The sequence below is a fragment of the Vanellus vanellus genome (genome assembly GCF_965231255.1).
Source record: "Vanellus vanellus genome assembly, chromosome: 1".
NCBI lineage: Eukaryota > Metazoa > Chordata > Aves > Charadriiformes > Charadriidae > Vanellus > Vanellus vanellus.
This window is the reverse complement of record NC_138905.1, coordinates 193529343-193545889: the sequence shown is the minus strand read 5'-3', so window position 1 is coordinate 193545889 and position 16547 is coordinate 193529343. Positions and strand designations below refer to the sequence as shown.

The following is a 16547-nucleotide window of genomic DNA, read 5'->3' as shown; positions in this document are numbered from 1 at the left end:
AAACTCTAGTCTCAAATTAATGCCAAAATATCCCTGAACACGGTCCAGTTCAGGTCTGAGAACAGTGTGTTCAGGGCATAATCAATACCCCTAATAATAACAAGAATAAACAAGAAGAAAGCCACTCAGTGCTGTAAATTTCAGTAAACTTTACTACTAATCAGCACTGAATAAGTGCCTCTTTCTGAATTACTGTTACTTCATTGCTAGAATATTTCTTTTATGCTTTCAAGACTGCTTAGGCTGAACAACAACTGTTCTCTGAACCTATTAGATTTAGTTTTTCATTAGTTCCTCGAATTCAGTATACTATCTCTTGGAAAGTGAGAATAGAGGAACACTTTGTATTCAGAAGGATGCAAGAAAGTTTTTGTTTGATCTGTCTTGGCAGCAGTGTGGGGACATGTACGGTATCTCAAATGTTTCAAAACACACACAGTGTGAAAGCTAAGCCTGTCTCCAAAGAGAGAGAGTTGTTTCTTCTTTCTCTGGTGGCATGTTCATTAGGTACAGATTCATTTCCAGAAGGCTCTGAAATGCTCCGCTCTGAAAATGCCTGTTATACTGTCCTTCTTGGTTTCTTTGGCCATCAGCCTGTGCCCCTTCGATACTTCTTTTCTTCCTTGGAGACTCAGAACATGTACGTTATTACGCTATTAATCAGTAGTTCTCAGTTGGGAAGGTATGGAGCATGTTGCCTGTGGCTTGGGGGTCCATGCAAAGCTGCCTTCTTTTCTCGATGAGCTGGAGTCTTAAGAGCGTTGCAGAACTGCACGCTTCCTTGTTCTGCTGCACCCAGACACCTTGAGTGAGGCACACAGGCCAGTCCCCTCAAACTTAGTTCTCCCTGCATCCTTCTGGAAAGAGATTATGCCTTGAAGCATTAGCTTAATCCTGCGTGTCTCAGCCAGATTTGTGTTTGCCTTTGGGTAGGCAGGAGGCAGAAGGCAACGAGGCCAACGGCCTGGGTCGTAGTGAGGGTCCAGAGGCAGTAGGAAGCCAGTTTGAGGCACCACTGAAGACAAGAAAAATGCACCTATGTTTGGAGTAGAGCCCGAGGAATGTGGGTTGGGAGAGATGTACTAGGTTTTATCTTATATAAACGTTTTATGAAGCATTTAATGGTATTTGCCTGTTACAAAGAAGGGCTAAAGTATGTGAGCCTCTGTTAAAAATAGCATAGAATTTCAAACCATTTCAGTGCTCCAACTTTTCATAATTTGACTCAAATAGTGTTTTTTTTTTTTATCTTAAGATTTAAAAACTTTTATTCTTTCTGGTTTTTAAACATCTGCGATTCCTACTTCTCAGCTTTGAGGTCCTGTGTTCCAGTTCTTGCAGTATCAGTGCAGTTTATGTAGATGTACTTGAGTTAGCTTGTGCACAGTTCATTTGTGTACTGGTAATGTAAGGTACAAACTTGCTAGGGATTAAGATCATAGAATCATAGAATCAGTGAGGTTGGAAGGGACCTTTAAGATCATCAAGTCCAACCATTAACCTACCCTGATAAAAACACCATTGTTGCATCTGGGACTGCAGCTCTCATACTCACCATGACAGGGGCTGTGCAGCCTTGTCAAGAAGATGACTTCATTCAGCTGCTGCAGTATCGCCCTAATATCCCAGAGCTCTGCCCACGCTAGATTCTGGAGTGTTTACTGGAAGTCCTGCTCAAAGTGAACTCAGTGGTGCCGGCAACGTAGCTATTCTTCGGCACCTCATCTAGCAAATGTATTTTTTTTTACTACCAAAAGCAATAGTGTTTGGTTTTCTCAAGATTATAAAATAGGCAGAGTCTGAATGAAAAGAAATTCAGTTTTGCTTGTCACGGAATGGGGTTGTTATGCTGAAAGTTGCAGGAAGTTATTGTCTGAAAAATGCTAGATATGTCCAGTGTCAAATTAAAATTCTTCTCTGCAAGGCTACATGTAGTTTTATTATTAGCTGGTTGCATTTGTGCTAACAGATTGGTTGGTGTTTGCTGTAAATTAATTTAACAAAAAAAACCCAATGACAAACAGATAATCTTGTTCTTCAGGTTGAACTCCCGCCTCCTGATCTTGGCCCAAGCTCTGCACTAAATCAGACACTTAACTTGCTACGGGAGGTTCTGGCGTCTCATGACTCCTCTGTTGTTCCACTGGATGCCCGTCAAGCTGACTTTGTGCAGGTATAAGAATATTTGACTGCTCGTAAGAGGAGGGGAGAAAAAAAAAAAAGTATGTGTGAGTCTCGGTACATGAAAGATGGGTGAAACATTAATCTTTTTTGTCTGGTCCCATTTTGGAGCTTTCTACCAAACCTGAGTTTGTAAAGTGAACAAGAGTGTGACTAACAAAGTGGATAATTACAGTACAGTATGGAGTGCTACTCTTAACGCAGCATCTAAATTCTGTTATCCAATTACTACTCCATTAAGTAAATACACCCTCAAGATTGCACAATTACCAATTATCTAATCTGGGTTACTCTTCCTCCTGCTAAGTTAGAATCTGTTCTTCTCAGGTTTTTATACTTTTCCCATCACTATGGTAGCTGATCACCTGCTGACAAATCCAGTAGAAAACTGCTTTCACAGTTGGAAACTCTCATTTCTCTTTATTCTGCTTTGGGGAATAAATACGTGAGAGAGACAGAATGAGCTTAGAAGCCTCGTGTGACGTGATTTCCTCCCTCCTCTCCTTCTTTTCTGTGTGTTTTCTATTTTAGGTTCTGTCTTGTGTGCTAGATCCATTGTTACAGATGTGTACTATGTCTGCTAGTAATTTGGGCACAGCTGATATGGCAACCTTCATGGTAAATTCGCTTTATATGATGAAGACTACTTTGGCTCTCTTTGAATTCACTGACAAACGTCTAGAAATGTTACAGTTTCAGGTAAGCTTTAATAGCCCCAAAAGAAAATGAACTTATGACTGATTTTTTGCAGACTATAAGTTGTGATATGAACGTGTTTATCTTTTATAATGTTGGCTTTGGGTCAATTCTAAATCAGGGAAATGGGATAAGAGTGCTCCTTATCAGAGACCATAAGCAAACAGGCAAGTCAGAGCTTATGGTACACAACATACTTCATTTTAAACAGACAGAAAAATGATTAGAAGGTTTGGTTTGGTTTCATTTAGTTGCAGATAAACACATATCAGTATACATTTTCATTATCCTAATTATTCTAGTATTTGTCTGCAAACTGAAGAATCAAATAGGAATTGAAAGCTCAGTCAAATGGCTGACTCTCTTCCATCATATAGTTAATAATACATCATCATCTAGTTTATACTACAATATAGTACAGCTGAAGTTACTACTTCAGTCCTTCTTTCTACCTTTCTTTTCTCATTTATTTGGTTTCACCTGATGTGCCAGTGGTTCATATGTGGTACCATTTTGAAACAAAAATGTAGTTTGTAAACCACCGACTTGGGAAAACATAGACACTGCCCATTTATAGTTTTGCCCCATGAACATCTCTGCAATATATCTCAGGAGAGCTTTTGGAGCTGGGGGGCTTAGAAAAAAATTCACAACTTCTTATTTGAAGTCACCGGTAAAGATTGGCTGTGAGCCATTTTTTCGCTTTCTTCTCCTAATTAGAATTTCTAGCACTGTTTAGCTCTGAAACAAACAAACTGACAACCCCACCAAACTGTCTGGGGCACTTCTAATTTCCATTATCAGAGTTTCTTTTTCATAGTAAACGTTGCAATAGATTTATTCTTCAAATAAGCAGTAGAACTGAGGTTATGCATTTAATACCATTTACTTTCTTAAAACATTTTACAAATACAGGAACAGACTGAAAAAATATCTTTAAGATTATACATAAGTAGGTTATTAAAGTGGAGTTAGAAAGGCATATTTAATAAGAGAAACATTTTTCATAGAAAAAAAAGAACTCTCTAAGACAGTTAAAATCTCCAAATTGAAATATTAAGATTTCCCCCCTGATTTAAAAAGAAAAGAGCATTTTTCTAAACAATTTTAGGAAGTAAAGAGTGAATGCTTAAAATATCAGACATGGAAGTCTTGCATTTTACTGGAGTTGGATGTATTTTAAATTTCTGCTTTAGAAGATTAGAAGAAAAATAAATGAAATGTGGGGTTTAGAAGATGAAATGTGGGGTTGAGAAGATTAGAAGAAAAATAAATGAAATGTGGGGTGGTTATCTGTAAAAATGAAGTAAAAAAGTATATGTACCCAAATATCTTTCCAAGACTACTCAAACCAAAAAAACGATTGCTGCTGCTGTGACTGGATTTATTGACTAGGTTTCTCTGCAAAATGAAGATTGTACTAAGAATGTAAAATACACTTATGACTTTTTTCGTATGAAGATAATTAAAAATGATAGCTGTAATTTCATTGTCTTATTGTTTATTCAGTTAACTTCTGTCGAATACATGTTTATCCGTATTGAATTTTAAATCATTACTGATTATGACTTAGTTTCAGTTGTATTTTCCTTGTGAAAGACTCTCGTATTATAAAACTGCTATGCTATTGTCATTATTTTCAATAAGATGATTTTTATCACATATTTTCAAAGAACTATAGCAAAATAAAAAGATATAGCAATTTTAAAGATTAGGGCTTTGATATTCTTAAGTTTTGGTGCTGTTGAATTTACAGATGCAAAAATATTAGGTTCTTATGTTAGTCAGTTATGAAAGAATTATCTATATTTTTATTCTTGGCTCCTTGTAATATGCAAGATATAAATGGCTAAAATAATTTTGCTGTGTGTATTTGTGGTTTTTCCTTGGTGTTGATCACTCTCCTTACTTTTTGTGGGTTTTTTCTTCTTATTTGTGATTCTAGAGCTTTTAACCCCAGATTTTGTTCTATTTCATATTCTCATCCACATTTTATAAATACCTTATGCTTAAAATTTCAGATTGAAGCTCACTTAGATACACTCATAAATGAACAAGCTTCCTACGTTTTAACAAGAGCTGGTCTAAGTTACGTGTATAACTCTGTGCAGCAACACAAACCGGAACAGGTAAGCTTATATAATGTACACATTGAGGAAGTACTTCATACTTGCCAATTAGAATAATTTTGGTACTAATATTTTTGCAAATTAAGCTTCCTCTGAAAGCAAAAGCTCAGTAGTATCTGTTGATTTTTCACACGGGACCAGAACCGTTAGACAAAGGCACCTTGCAACTATATACAGATTTCCTCTACACTATGTGCATCAAGGCCAGCAGGTTTGGTATGCGACAGTCCTTCTGTGCAGCTTATCTGTGTACCATCAGCAGGCTCCATACACCACAGATATCCTGTACCTTCTCAGAATAACTGTATAGGTAGTTCAGTATGGTTCAGAAAGTGTCTCAGAGTCAAGCTGGCTCTAAAACACAAATACTCACTCTGTATGCCACTTCCATGACGTCGAGAACATACTGACTGCAATGCATGCAGCATTAAGGTTTCTTCTATTGCATGCTTTAACACCATATGTGGAGTGGATACCCTGCATGCATGAGACAATTACTGCTTTTTTCTTCTGTGAAAAATTGGCAGATGAGTTTAATAGTAATTTGAAATAATTTCCTCTTTTGTCCTTACTCGTTGCTCTCACTATTCTAGCACTAAGACTGTGTGATTCTAAAAGTGAAAACTCCAGATTTCTTAGGATGAGCTAAAAACTGGAATTCAGAGCGCATGCTCTTCCTTTCTTGTGATCCACATTTGTTATATGATAGGTGTTAACACAGCCCCTCCTCCCTTCAGCTGTGACTATGTCCTTTTGTGAAGGTGAAGAACAGTGTTTTCTGGAGAAAGCAGAACTTCGTTGGAGAGCTTTATGTTGTTTCTTCAGCCAATAATTTTGCATAAAGTGCCCAAACTCAACAGATTTTTATGTGTAAAGATGAATAAATAAATGTATAAATAATCTGATTAATAACTCAGCTTGGTTTCCTATTCATGAGCCCATATCCTATTCTAAAACCAATTTCAAATCAACGGATTGTTAAATGGAATGTAGCAATTTTCATTTATATCTGTCCAATTGCCTGGCTGCAGAGGTGGCGTTGTCACAGGATTTGCTCGGGGGTTAGGCAGCATGTATACATTGTAATGCCGTACTAGCACAGAAGATTTACTGGGAGGCAGGCTTGAATTCTGCACAGTCCCGGAACAGATGAATAGAGGGAAGTTGTCCTCTGGAACAGCAAGGGGATGTGGCCAGTTTGTGGTTCAGTTTTTGTTCTTAGACCTTATGCAAGGCTTTTTTGGGGGTTTATCATTTAATGGTGAAGAAGGAAGAAAAGGACTTGAAAGGACATATTAAAAAGTCAGTATTCTGAGTTTTTAATTTAAGAGAGCAGTAGAATGCAAATGAACTGTTACATCATTTCAGTATTGATATGGTGCTTCAGTTTCCAAACATGTAAGATCCTGTAGCAGGACCAAATAACAATTTAGTACTGAAGTGATTGTAGAATTCATTATTTATCTTTTTCCATATGCTAGTATGACTTTTTTTTTCCCCCTTTGCTGATTTTTAGGGTCCTCTTTCAAATTTGCCAAGTATGGATTCTGTGTCTCTGAAGGTTGCAATGGTAAGCATTTTACAATTTCATATTATGATGGTGATGCTGTGACATGGGAAAGAATACTCTGAATTATGTGATGCAGTAGATATTCATCTAACCGGTCGTACTTTTAAGAATAGCTGAATTACATGTCTGGGAATACTTTCTTCATTTGTAGTAATTTGACCACTTGAAGTAATAAATACATAAATTATTTATGAACATGTAGTAATAGAATATTAGTTTCTAAGCCTTGAGAAACAGAGCTTTGCTTACAAAAATGCTATCCCATGAGTCATCTTAAATTGCTAAAAGCAAATACTTAACTCTAATTAGTTTTAATCACCAAAGTTTCTTTTTGCCTATATGCTTTGAAATATATGTTCTGCTGTCATTTATAATTTTAGTCCTAAGGCTTTGATTTTATGCAAATAGTTCAGCTAAACTCAGAAGTTAGGTGCTGGGCATATGTCACAGTTATATTTTTTTAAGTTGAAAGCTATAATATATTGTAAAACAACTTACCAGCTGATACTCTTTCTTAGAGTGTGTGAAGGCTATTTTGCATGGAGATAGCAATATCACAGTTCAGTAGGCAATAATATATCATAGAATGGTTTAGGTTGGAAAGGACCTTGAAGATCATCGAGTTCCAACCCCCCTGCCATAGGCAGGGACACCTCCCACTAGACCAGGTTGCCCAAGGCCATGTCTGGCCTGGCCTTGAACACCTCCAGGGACGAGGCCTCAACAACCTCTCTGGGCAACCTCTTCCAGTGCCTTACCACCCTCAAAGTGAAAAATTTCTTCCTAATGTTCAATCTGAACCTGCCCTCTTCCAGTATTAAAGCCATTCCCCCTTGTCCTATCACTACATGCCCTAGTAAAAAGTCCTAATAAAAAAGTCTTAATATGATCTGTCACTCTTCTTGCTTAGCCAAGTTTAGCTTTATTCTGAAAGTTTTAACTGTAGATAAGACCCACTCATCCAGTAGTACATATATACCCCCATGAAAAAAGGTCTTTTTAAAAGAATTTTTTTAAAAAAATTGTTTTGTTTTGTTTTAAATTGTATGTTAAATACCTCCTAATTGTGTCAGCGTAGCCTGTTTTTCTCTGTTCAAGTTTTAAACCAGTGATGACCAAGCTGGTTGGATGAACAGAGCTCTGGCACAGAGCACTCAGTGGTTTACTCAGATCAGCATTCATTCTTATAAATAGCTATAAATTTTGCATTTAAAATACCTTCTATTTTTCATAGTGGTGTAGACCAATAAGGAATTTAAAGACTGCAGCTTGGGGACAGTGTCTTTAAAATATATATATGTAACTCTGTTATCTATAGTGGTACATAGTAATTTCACTTGAATAGTTAGAGAAGAATGCAACTGTTTTATTTTCTCCATTACTTTGTTTAATGTCTGTTTGTGTGAACACACTTTAACCAGAATGGAAGGCAGTATGCTGATATCAGACCCACATAAATCCCATCTATCAGCCTAATCCGTTGGCTTCCCAGGATTTAAACCTTGTGGAGGGAGTACTTGCAGGAAGTTTCACTGCCTTCCAACTTAACCTGAAAGTTTTCTAGGTCTCAGCCTTTTAAGCTGTTCATGTGTGCTTGCAGATGCTGTTCTAGTAAAGTCCATACCTCTCTCAGCTAAAGCTCCCTTGCTTTCCAAACAAGGTCAGACGACCCCAAAAAAGTTAATTTGTGAAAACTGTAAGTGACTTCATTAGTCATTTGTGCCCACTTTCTGCACGTTTAAATGATGGATGGATGTGGATTTTAGGGTTTACTAACTTGAGAAGATTCATCCAGTGTTCAGGAATGCTGCCATCATTAGATAAAGTTGCCTAGGGCCTTGCTTGAGTGAGTAGTTCTGAGGATAGAGATTATACAAGTTTTCTAGGTAACCTGTTCAGTGTTTGACGACAGTCCTGGTGACAATTTTTCCTCTTGCTATCTAATCAGAATTTTCCTTTGTGTTATATGTGTCCAGTATTCCTCATGTTTTCACCTGTGAGAAGACCTGGCTCCATCTTCTCTATATAGTCGCCCATTTCATCATAGAATCGTAGAATGATTTGAGCTGGAAGGAACCTTTAAAGATCTAGTCCAATGCACCTGCCATGGGCAGGGGCGTCTTCCACGTGATCAGCTTGCTTAAAGCCCTGTCCAACCTGACCCTGAACGCTTTCAGGGATGGGGCATCCCCAACTTCTCTGATAAATAATTAAATAATAATAAAATGTTCTTCCTTGGCATTTTCCTCTCCGAACTACTAGAATCAAAGCACCACATTTTTTTTCACTATATTATATGGAGGAGAAAAAGTAGGCTCAGAAGCAGTACGAGGAGCCTGAATTAGGTCCCTTGCACTTATGTTTCCCAAAATAAGTGTTCATTAGATTATTAAGCAGTGACTCCCTGCCAAATAAAAAAAAAAAAAAGAAGCATGTAAAAAGAAACGTGCAACGTGTCTAACATGGGCAGACCAGATTTCTATCTGGAGGCTACTGTATTCCTTCTGCAATGTGTAGACTAGGTCTGATATTTGGTGGTGCATGCATATGTGCACCAGCTGCATAGGAAACTTAGATGGATAATTATGGAAGCTGGATTCTCATTATTTGCCCCTCCATTCATACTCCTCAGAGTCAGAAACTTAAAATTTTGGTGGCAGAGGTGCTGAAGTTAGACATTTGTTTTGGACTAATAAGTTCTACCTTAAACATTCATATATTATGTTAGGCTCTATCTTAAATATCTAAAAAGAGAAAATTTCATCAAATAAGAAGGGGCCATGTTAATATAATCACTTTTCAGAGATCTGTGTTTTTACCTGTTTTCATATAACAGCAAGTTCTCAATACGTTGATCTCATATTCTCTTTTCCTCCCCCCACCCCTAGGCTCAGTTTGATCGCTATCTGTCTGCTCCAGATAGTCTGGTAATGTCTCAGCTGAATTTCCTTCTGAGTGCCACTGTGAAGTAAGTACCTTACCTTTGAATTTCTATTATGCCTGCATAATGATCAGAAAGATGAATTTGATTAGGTTTTACTCGTCCATGATGAGAATTCAAGTTATCAGCTGTGATCATATTTGCATTGTCCTTCAGGTCACAATTCAGTTTTGCTCTGACTTTCCTCTTTTTGAACAAACATATTCCTCACGGAATATGTAAATCTGTACTTTTCTGAAGTAGTTACTCTTGATTTATCGGACACCATCAAAATGAATTACATTCATCTATTTAGAACATCTTCTACTATGTCAGCAGTTTTTTGTCAACTTAGTTGTAAATTGTTTTAGAACTATTTTGTAAGCATTCCAAAGACACATGAAATACGTAATTCTCCACTCAAGATTTCTTTTATCCCCACTGCTCCATCAGGTCTAGAATTTTCAAGTTTGTTGTCTTCTGCTGTAGAGTATTGGCATTCTGTCTCATTGATTATTGTGCTGAGATTACTTTACCTTTCACCTAATACAGGGTTTGATTTTTTTTAGTGATACCTTCTTTGAATTCTAGAACGGATAATTTTATTATTTATCTCTTCTCTTGTTTTTTGAATATAACTGAACACTAAGGCTAGGGAAAGTGCCATGAATTTCTTTTCAATTAAATGCAAACCATATGAAGACATTTTGTAGTACTTAAACTCTTAGAATTATATGCTGCATTGATGAAAAAATTTTCTTGACATTATTTTTCACACTTTTGTGAAGAATGCAGATTACGGAATATATGAGAAATTGAGACTAGTACATCAGATTTTATGTAATGCAACAATATTTGGAGTCTCATTAGTAGTACCAGTCCTCAGCTGGATTGTTTTACAATATCTTGCGATTAGAAGGTTACGTATGTCAATGGAAAAATATTCATTGTTGGGAATTTATTAGAATAGAATAGTTCAGTTGAAAGGGACCTGCAATGATCAGCTAGTCCAACTGCCAGATTTTCCTGCTGTATTGCTCCGGTTCTCCTCATCCAAAGACTTCCAGTTTCATGCCATATACCTGTTGCGTGGCTCGGCATGTGGGATGTTGGTGCTTTTCAGTAGTTCATTGGGTCTCTCTGCTAGGGCTACCCTTCCTGCAGCTCAGCCAGCAGAGCTCACCCTGTTGTGTGAGAGCTGTTCTGCTCCAGTATAGATCAAACAGGGTAGCCTGAGCAGTACCATCAGTGAAGAATTGCAACTTCTGCTTCTAGGTGTCAAGCTATTAAATCCTTATTCTAGCTCTTGGTATTTTTTTTTTAATGTACGTCTATTTAAAAATCATAGTAACATTAAATGTATTTTGAAAGCCTCAATTTTTCACTGCTAACACAGAAGCAATTTTTTAAGAGGTAGACTTTATGCTACCATAAAGACTCAGGCATGTTGCCTGACTTAATCGTTTCTTCTGTCAGATCAACCAAGATAAACTGGTCATGTGTGCGCTCTTAGCCTTATCCCATTGATAAGCTTTTGAAACCTTTCTCAGCCCAATTTACTCTGAATTCATGTTATCTTTTGAAGTTAAGATACCTATTTACAGAAAGGCATGCTTATAGAATCACGGTCTTAATATTTTCTGTAGCAAATCTTCAAAATTCAAAAGTTTCTCAAAATTCAGGCAGAACATTTAACCAGTACTATAATTTAATCTCTGGCTATAGTAGTTGAAATTTTCAAGTTAGTTTTGCAGACGTTCAATGTTAATTTTGAAGACGTCTTCCTTGAAATCACATAATTGTGACCTACTGTTCCAACAGTTGAGCTGGAACGCAAGAGTTCCTTGGCTCTTAAAATCAGACCATGTGCTTTTGATAAGGGACCAGTGTATTATATACTCACTGGCAATATCATTTAAGCTTTACAACTATGAAGAGCATTTCTTCCAACATTTGCCAGTGCATGCTCTTGTCTTTCAAATTCCTTTGCTCATTTAAAAAGTTTTAAGCTATTTATTTCTGTGGTTGTTGGTCTTGAAAAGCTCTTTTCATTTTTGTTGGATCACAGTAACTGAATGCTGGAATTACTATTTTTAGAAAGTGCTGCCATTTGTGTTAGTGATAAAATGTATCATGTTGTTATGGCAACTGAAATCCTAATGTACTGATTAATGACACTGACATTATTTGATGGAAAGACTCATTTGATGCTGTTCAGTCCTCTGGAATACTTTAACGAATTTTTTTTTTAATTTAATATTATTTGATGCAATACAGTTTGTTTTATATGAATTCTGTGTGCAATACTTTTTTAAAAGATTGTCATGTTACAGTAGCTTAGCGATCACAGACTGTGATCAGAGACATTTGTTTTACCTGAACACTTTGGATATACTTACTTTATAACAGCGTTTCTAGATTTGCTAATAACCTAGTAATACTGGCAGTTGTTCCTGTATATTGAGAAACTGGATACTGTGCATCAGAATAGAATGCAGGTTTGTTCTCTTAATCTTCTTTTTCATAGCTTCCATTTCTTAATATTTCCTGAAAAGACGAAGTTCTCTGCACTTGGTCTTTGAGATTTGTTTAACTTGTCAATTCCCAATTCAGCCCTGATTTTAGCAGATGCAGTTTTGGTGTCTTTCTTCCTTTGCTGTGTATTATAGCAGGGCCGACTCTGGATTCATGGTTACCTTGGTTTCCTCAGCTTCTCCTGGTGTTCCACTTGCATGGGTTTGGCTGCAAAATAGTTGTAACTACTGTTTTTGATAGATAAAAATGCATCTGCAACTGTAAACACATCACCATGGTGATTAAAGTTAACTGACATTCAATGGACAATGTGAAATAAAAATATTAGTTTGTCTTCAAAAAATATTAAACTTTCTAATTAAATTTAGCATTCAGTCTCTGCACGTTGTTATTCGTTTAGATCCAGAAAAATAACAGGACACAGACTTCATAGCAGCGTTGGTCAAAGGCTGTAGCAAGTTTTAAATCTCTGACCAGTATCATTTTTAGCTCTTCCTTGTTGACTGATTATGGAATCAGGTGCTGTCAAGATAAAGCAAATAGAATATATTTGCTGGTAGACTGGGGGGGGGGAGGGGGAAGGTGTGTATTTACAAAGGACAGCGAGAAGCCACAGGAGATAGAAGGTAGATCACTAAGTGATCTAAGTGTCTAAGTGTCCCTGGAGTTCTTGGATCAGGCATAAATTCTTCTGTAAATGTTAATGTTAGATTTATTCTGTTTAATCAGCTCAGTCTTTTAAAAGATGCAGGGGAGTGCAGGTGAAAAACTAATGTATGGAGATTAAATCCCTCTACAATTTTTTTCATGATTGCAGAAATAAAGCAGCTAATTTCTTCGTTATCAGGATCATATATATGAGTTTATCTATGTACAATATGAAGAGGTGAAGAAGCCTTCTTTTAAAAAAACTTTTAACTTTTCACAGTTGAAGTAGAAGGGCTTTTTAATGTAACTGACAGTGATTTTAATGTGTTTTTTTACTGTATATCTTTTAACTCCTTCTGTGTAGTACAGTTATATTCCTTATGATTTGCCAATTATGCTTTTGTTTTGATTTTTAGAGAGCAGATAATAAAACAGTCAACAGAACTGGTCTGCAGAGCTTACAGTGAGTTATATGCAGCTGTGATGGATCCTTCAAATGAATATAAGGATCCAGAAACCGTACTACACAGATCTCCTCATCAAGTTCAGGCACTCCTTTCATAGTCTTGCTTCCCCCAGATTTATCAGAATCCATCATTCTGTATTTGTTGAGTATTTGCATCAAGTTATTTTTCTGTTTTGAATTTCGGTGTGTAACTGTATACTAAAAATACGTAGGAATGTGGTTTTGTTTAATCTGCTTGGCAGAAGTCTAGTGTTTCCTGTGTCTTTGAATACCTTCTATAGGCCAGAAAATAGAATATAGATTAAAAATTATTTTAATGTATTCCTCTAATGGAAATGGACCTTGACAATATGCAATCTCCTTGAAAAAGGAGAAAGAAGCTTTTTCCTTGCTGTACATAATCTTTTCAACTAGAGGTTGAACCAATGTCTCTCTTACGACCTCACCAATATTTTTATTTGGTTTTCCCTGTTCTTTCACTCTTTTTTTCAGCCTATCATTGGTAAACACTGATAACTGTAATGTTAATACAACTGATACACTTTGAATGTCTGAAGTCCATCACTTTTACAGCTCATAAATCATTTCAGAGTATTTCATGCTGTTTTTCAAATCCTGTTGATTAAATCTTTGAGGCAAAATTTATGTGCTTTCTTGGAATCCATTATCATCGTTGCTAGTTCTGGTATTTTCTGTAAGAAAAAGAAATATTTGAGCTACATGCATGTGTACATAACCTGGAACTTAATGCTTTAAGTTATTTGTATAATTTTGTTTTACTGGAAGGAATTTGTTTCAGTGCAATTGTCCTGTAGGAATCCCCGTATCAGTTGAAACATGCTGATTTCTTAAGGCTGGGACCAATAACAATGTAGGTTAGGAAAAGGGATTGCACAGCAGTATGGCCAGTCCTCCTTCACACGTACACGTTTTGTGTTTTGCCTTTCTTTTTTTAAGTACGGTAAAAGTCCATCTGCTGTAGTACAAGCATTTATTCAGTTAATAATCCACCAAGAGGTTTTTGTGGTTTACATGTCTGCAGTGGTGCTACTTAAAAATAATAGTGAAGTTCACATGTGGCAGCCACAGGTTGTCCTGGGAATTATGTGGAGAGCCACGGTGTGTAGTTGTTCTAGGCTGGATGTATAGAAAGCCGTGACTGAAGGTTTCATTTCTTTCCTCCTGCGGTGCAAAGCTGAATGTATTCTGTGTAGAAACCGTAATTATATAGATACTTATGATTTAGGAGACCTTTGCTTCCAGTAAGAGAGTAAAATAGATAAGTAGGACACTTCTCTGTTGGGTCTTATGATAATTTTCTGCAAATTCCTTAAACATATTCTTCTTTTAGGAAAGCCTTGTTAGAGAGAAACCTTCAGGAAACAAAAAGGAAGTTGGGGTGTTTTGGGGTTAGGTGTTTTGTTTGTTGGTGTGTTTTGTTTGTTGGTGTTTTGTTTTTGTGTTTGTTTTTTTTTTTTAAGGATAATTTAAGCTGTTTCATTGGAAGCATTTAATTTTATTTTTTTTTTCCTCTGTGTTGTTGTATGGGTGCCACAGAGTTATTACAGTTGCCTGAGTTTACGCTCATATTAGGCATGGCTTATTTATATACATCAAGGGGGAGATGAGCAGTCATTCATATTGAATAACTTACATATTTTATTTTTATCAGTAATAATATTCCCCATATAAAATATATACTTAGTGGCAGCCAAGTCTGCAGTTTAGTGTATGCTTGCAAAAGAGCAAGGAATAGAGAAGAGCAGCAGCTATACATAAAATTCATTGCACAAGATATATCCAGTTCGGTCAGAAATCAGCTTCCTTAGTAATACCACAGTAAAGCAATAGCTCCTTTTCCAAATGGGCATAATTTGTTGGCGTAATAGAAAAAGATTTGAAAGTCTAAGTGTCCCTGGAGTTCTTGGATCAGGCATAAATTCTTCTGTAAATGTTAATGTTAGATTTATTCTGTTTAAAAACTCCAGACCTGTAAGACAAAACATTCTAGAAGCTTAGAAATGCTGTAATGGAAAATTATGCTCTTTTACTATGTAAGGCACTTTAAATTACTCAGATTTTGCATTACCGTAGTGTACGTTCAGAAGGCTGTTCATTGTTGTTTAATAATGTTAATATTGCTTAATATGCCTATAATAATTATCTAATATATGAAAATTACATCAGTTGTGAAAGGATTATAAATTAGCTTGTTATTAGGTTAACATACTCGTAAGAGTGAACTTTCTCCTGAAATTACACTCAACCTCAGTCTCCAATAATCAGTCAGTAGTTTGCATGAGGATTAGTAAGAAGTTGCTTCCTGTCTTTGAGTCCATGTAGAGACTTATCCGTGATTTTATCTTCTCTTAATAAAAATGCAAAGGCTGTAAAAGTTGTAACATAAAAATTAATCCATCACTAATTTTGGTCTGTGCAATTAAAGTAAATGACAAAGGGCCACAAATGAGAGAATGTCAATAAAAGCATTTGATTTACTGACTTCTGTCTTCAGTGTTGTTATTTCCTCTTGCGTGCCTTCCTTAGAGGAGGAAGGAAAGGGTGATCAGATTTTTGACCTGCCTGTTCTAGCTTGGCGTTTCTGACCCTTTTTATTTTACAAATTCCCAGGATTTCCACACTAGGAACTGTGAAGCCGTGGTCATCTAATTGTTTAGTTTGAGGGATGACCCAGAAATGTTGCAGTAAATGGAATCATTTTGGGTATCGGTACCGGGTCCCATTTTCAGACCAATTACTGCAGGTCTGACTTGAGCATCACAGTGCATGAAGAGGGGTTGGTACTGGGGCCTGTACTGTTCAACGTCTTTGTCGGCGACATGGACAGTGGGGTCGAGTGCACCCTCAGCAAATTTGCCCATGATACCAAGCTGTTTGGCAAAGTAGACACGCTGGAGGGGAGGGATGCCATCCAGAGGGACCTGGACAGGCTGCAGAGGTTGGCCCAAGCCAACCTCATGCAGTTCAACAAGGCCAAGTGCAAGGCCTTACATCTGGGTTGGGGCAACGCCAAGCACAAATACAGGCTGGGCGGGGAATGGCTGGAGAGGAGAAGGACCTGGGGGTGCTGATTGACGAGAAGCTCAACATGAGCCAGCAGTGTGCAATCACAGCCCAGAAGGCCAACTGTATCCTGGGCTGCATCAAAAGAAGTGTGGCCAACAGGTCAAAGGAAGTGATTCTGCCCCTCTACTCCACTCTCGTGAGACCCCACCTGGAGTACTGCATCCAGCTCTGGAAGTCCCCAGCATAAGAAGGACATAGACCTGCTGGAGCTTGTCCAGAGGAGAGCCATGAGGATGATCCGAGGGCTGGAGCACTTCTCCTATGAGGAGAGGCTGAAAGAGTTGGGGCTGTTCAGCCTGGAGAAGACAAGACTCC

At 37.2% G+C, this 16547-nt stretch overlaps 1 protein-coding gene across 1 annotated transcript in view; it reads left to right on the top strand.

The window, feature by feature from the left end:
* Nucleotides 1-13907, top strand: part of COG6 (component of oligomeric golgi complex 6) — a 56968-nt gene extending 43061 nt beyond the window's left edge. Inside the window, exons 14-19 of the mRNA XM_082482202.1 lie at nt 2042-2173; nt 2713-2880; nt 4899-5006; nt 6523-6576; nt 9465-9544; nt 13096-13907. Of these exons, the coding sequence (XP_082338328.1) occupies nt 2042-2173; nt 2713-2880; nt 4899-5006; nt 6523-6576; nt 9465-9544; nt 13096-13243 (690 nt within the window). The 3' untranslated portion in view covers nt 13244-13907. The remainder of the gene's footprint in view (nt 1-2041; nt 2174-2712; nt 2881-4898; nt 5007-6522; nt 6577-9464; nt 9545-13095) is intronic.
* The last annotated feature ends 2640 nt before the right edge of the window (nt 13908-16547 follow it).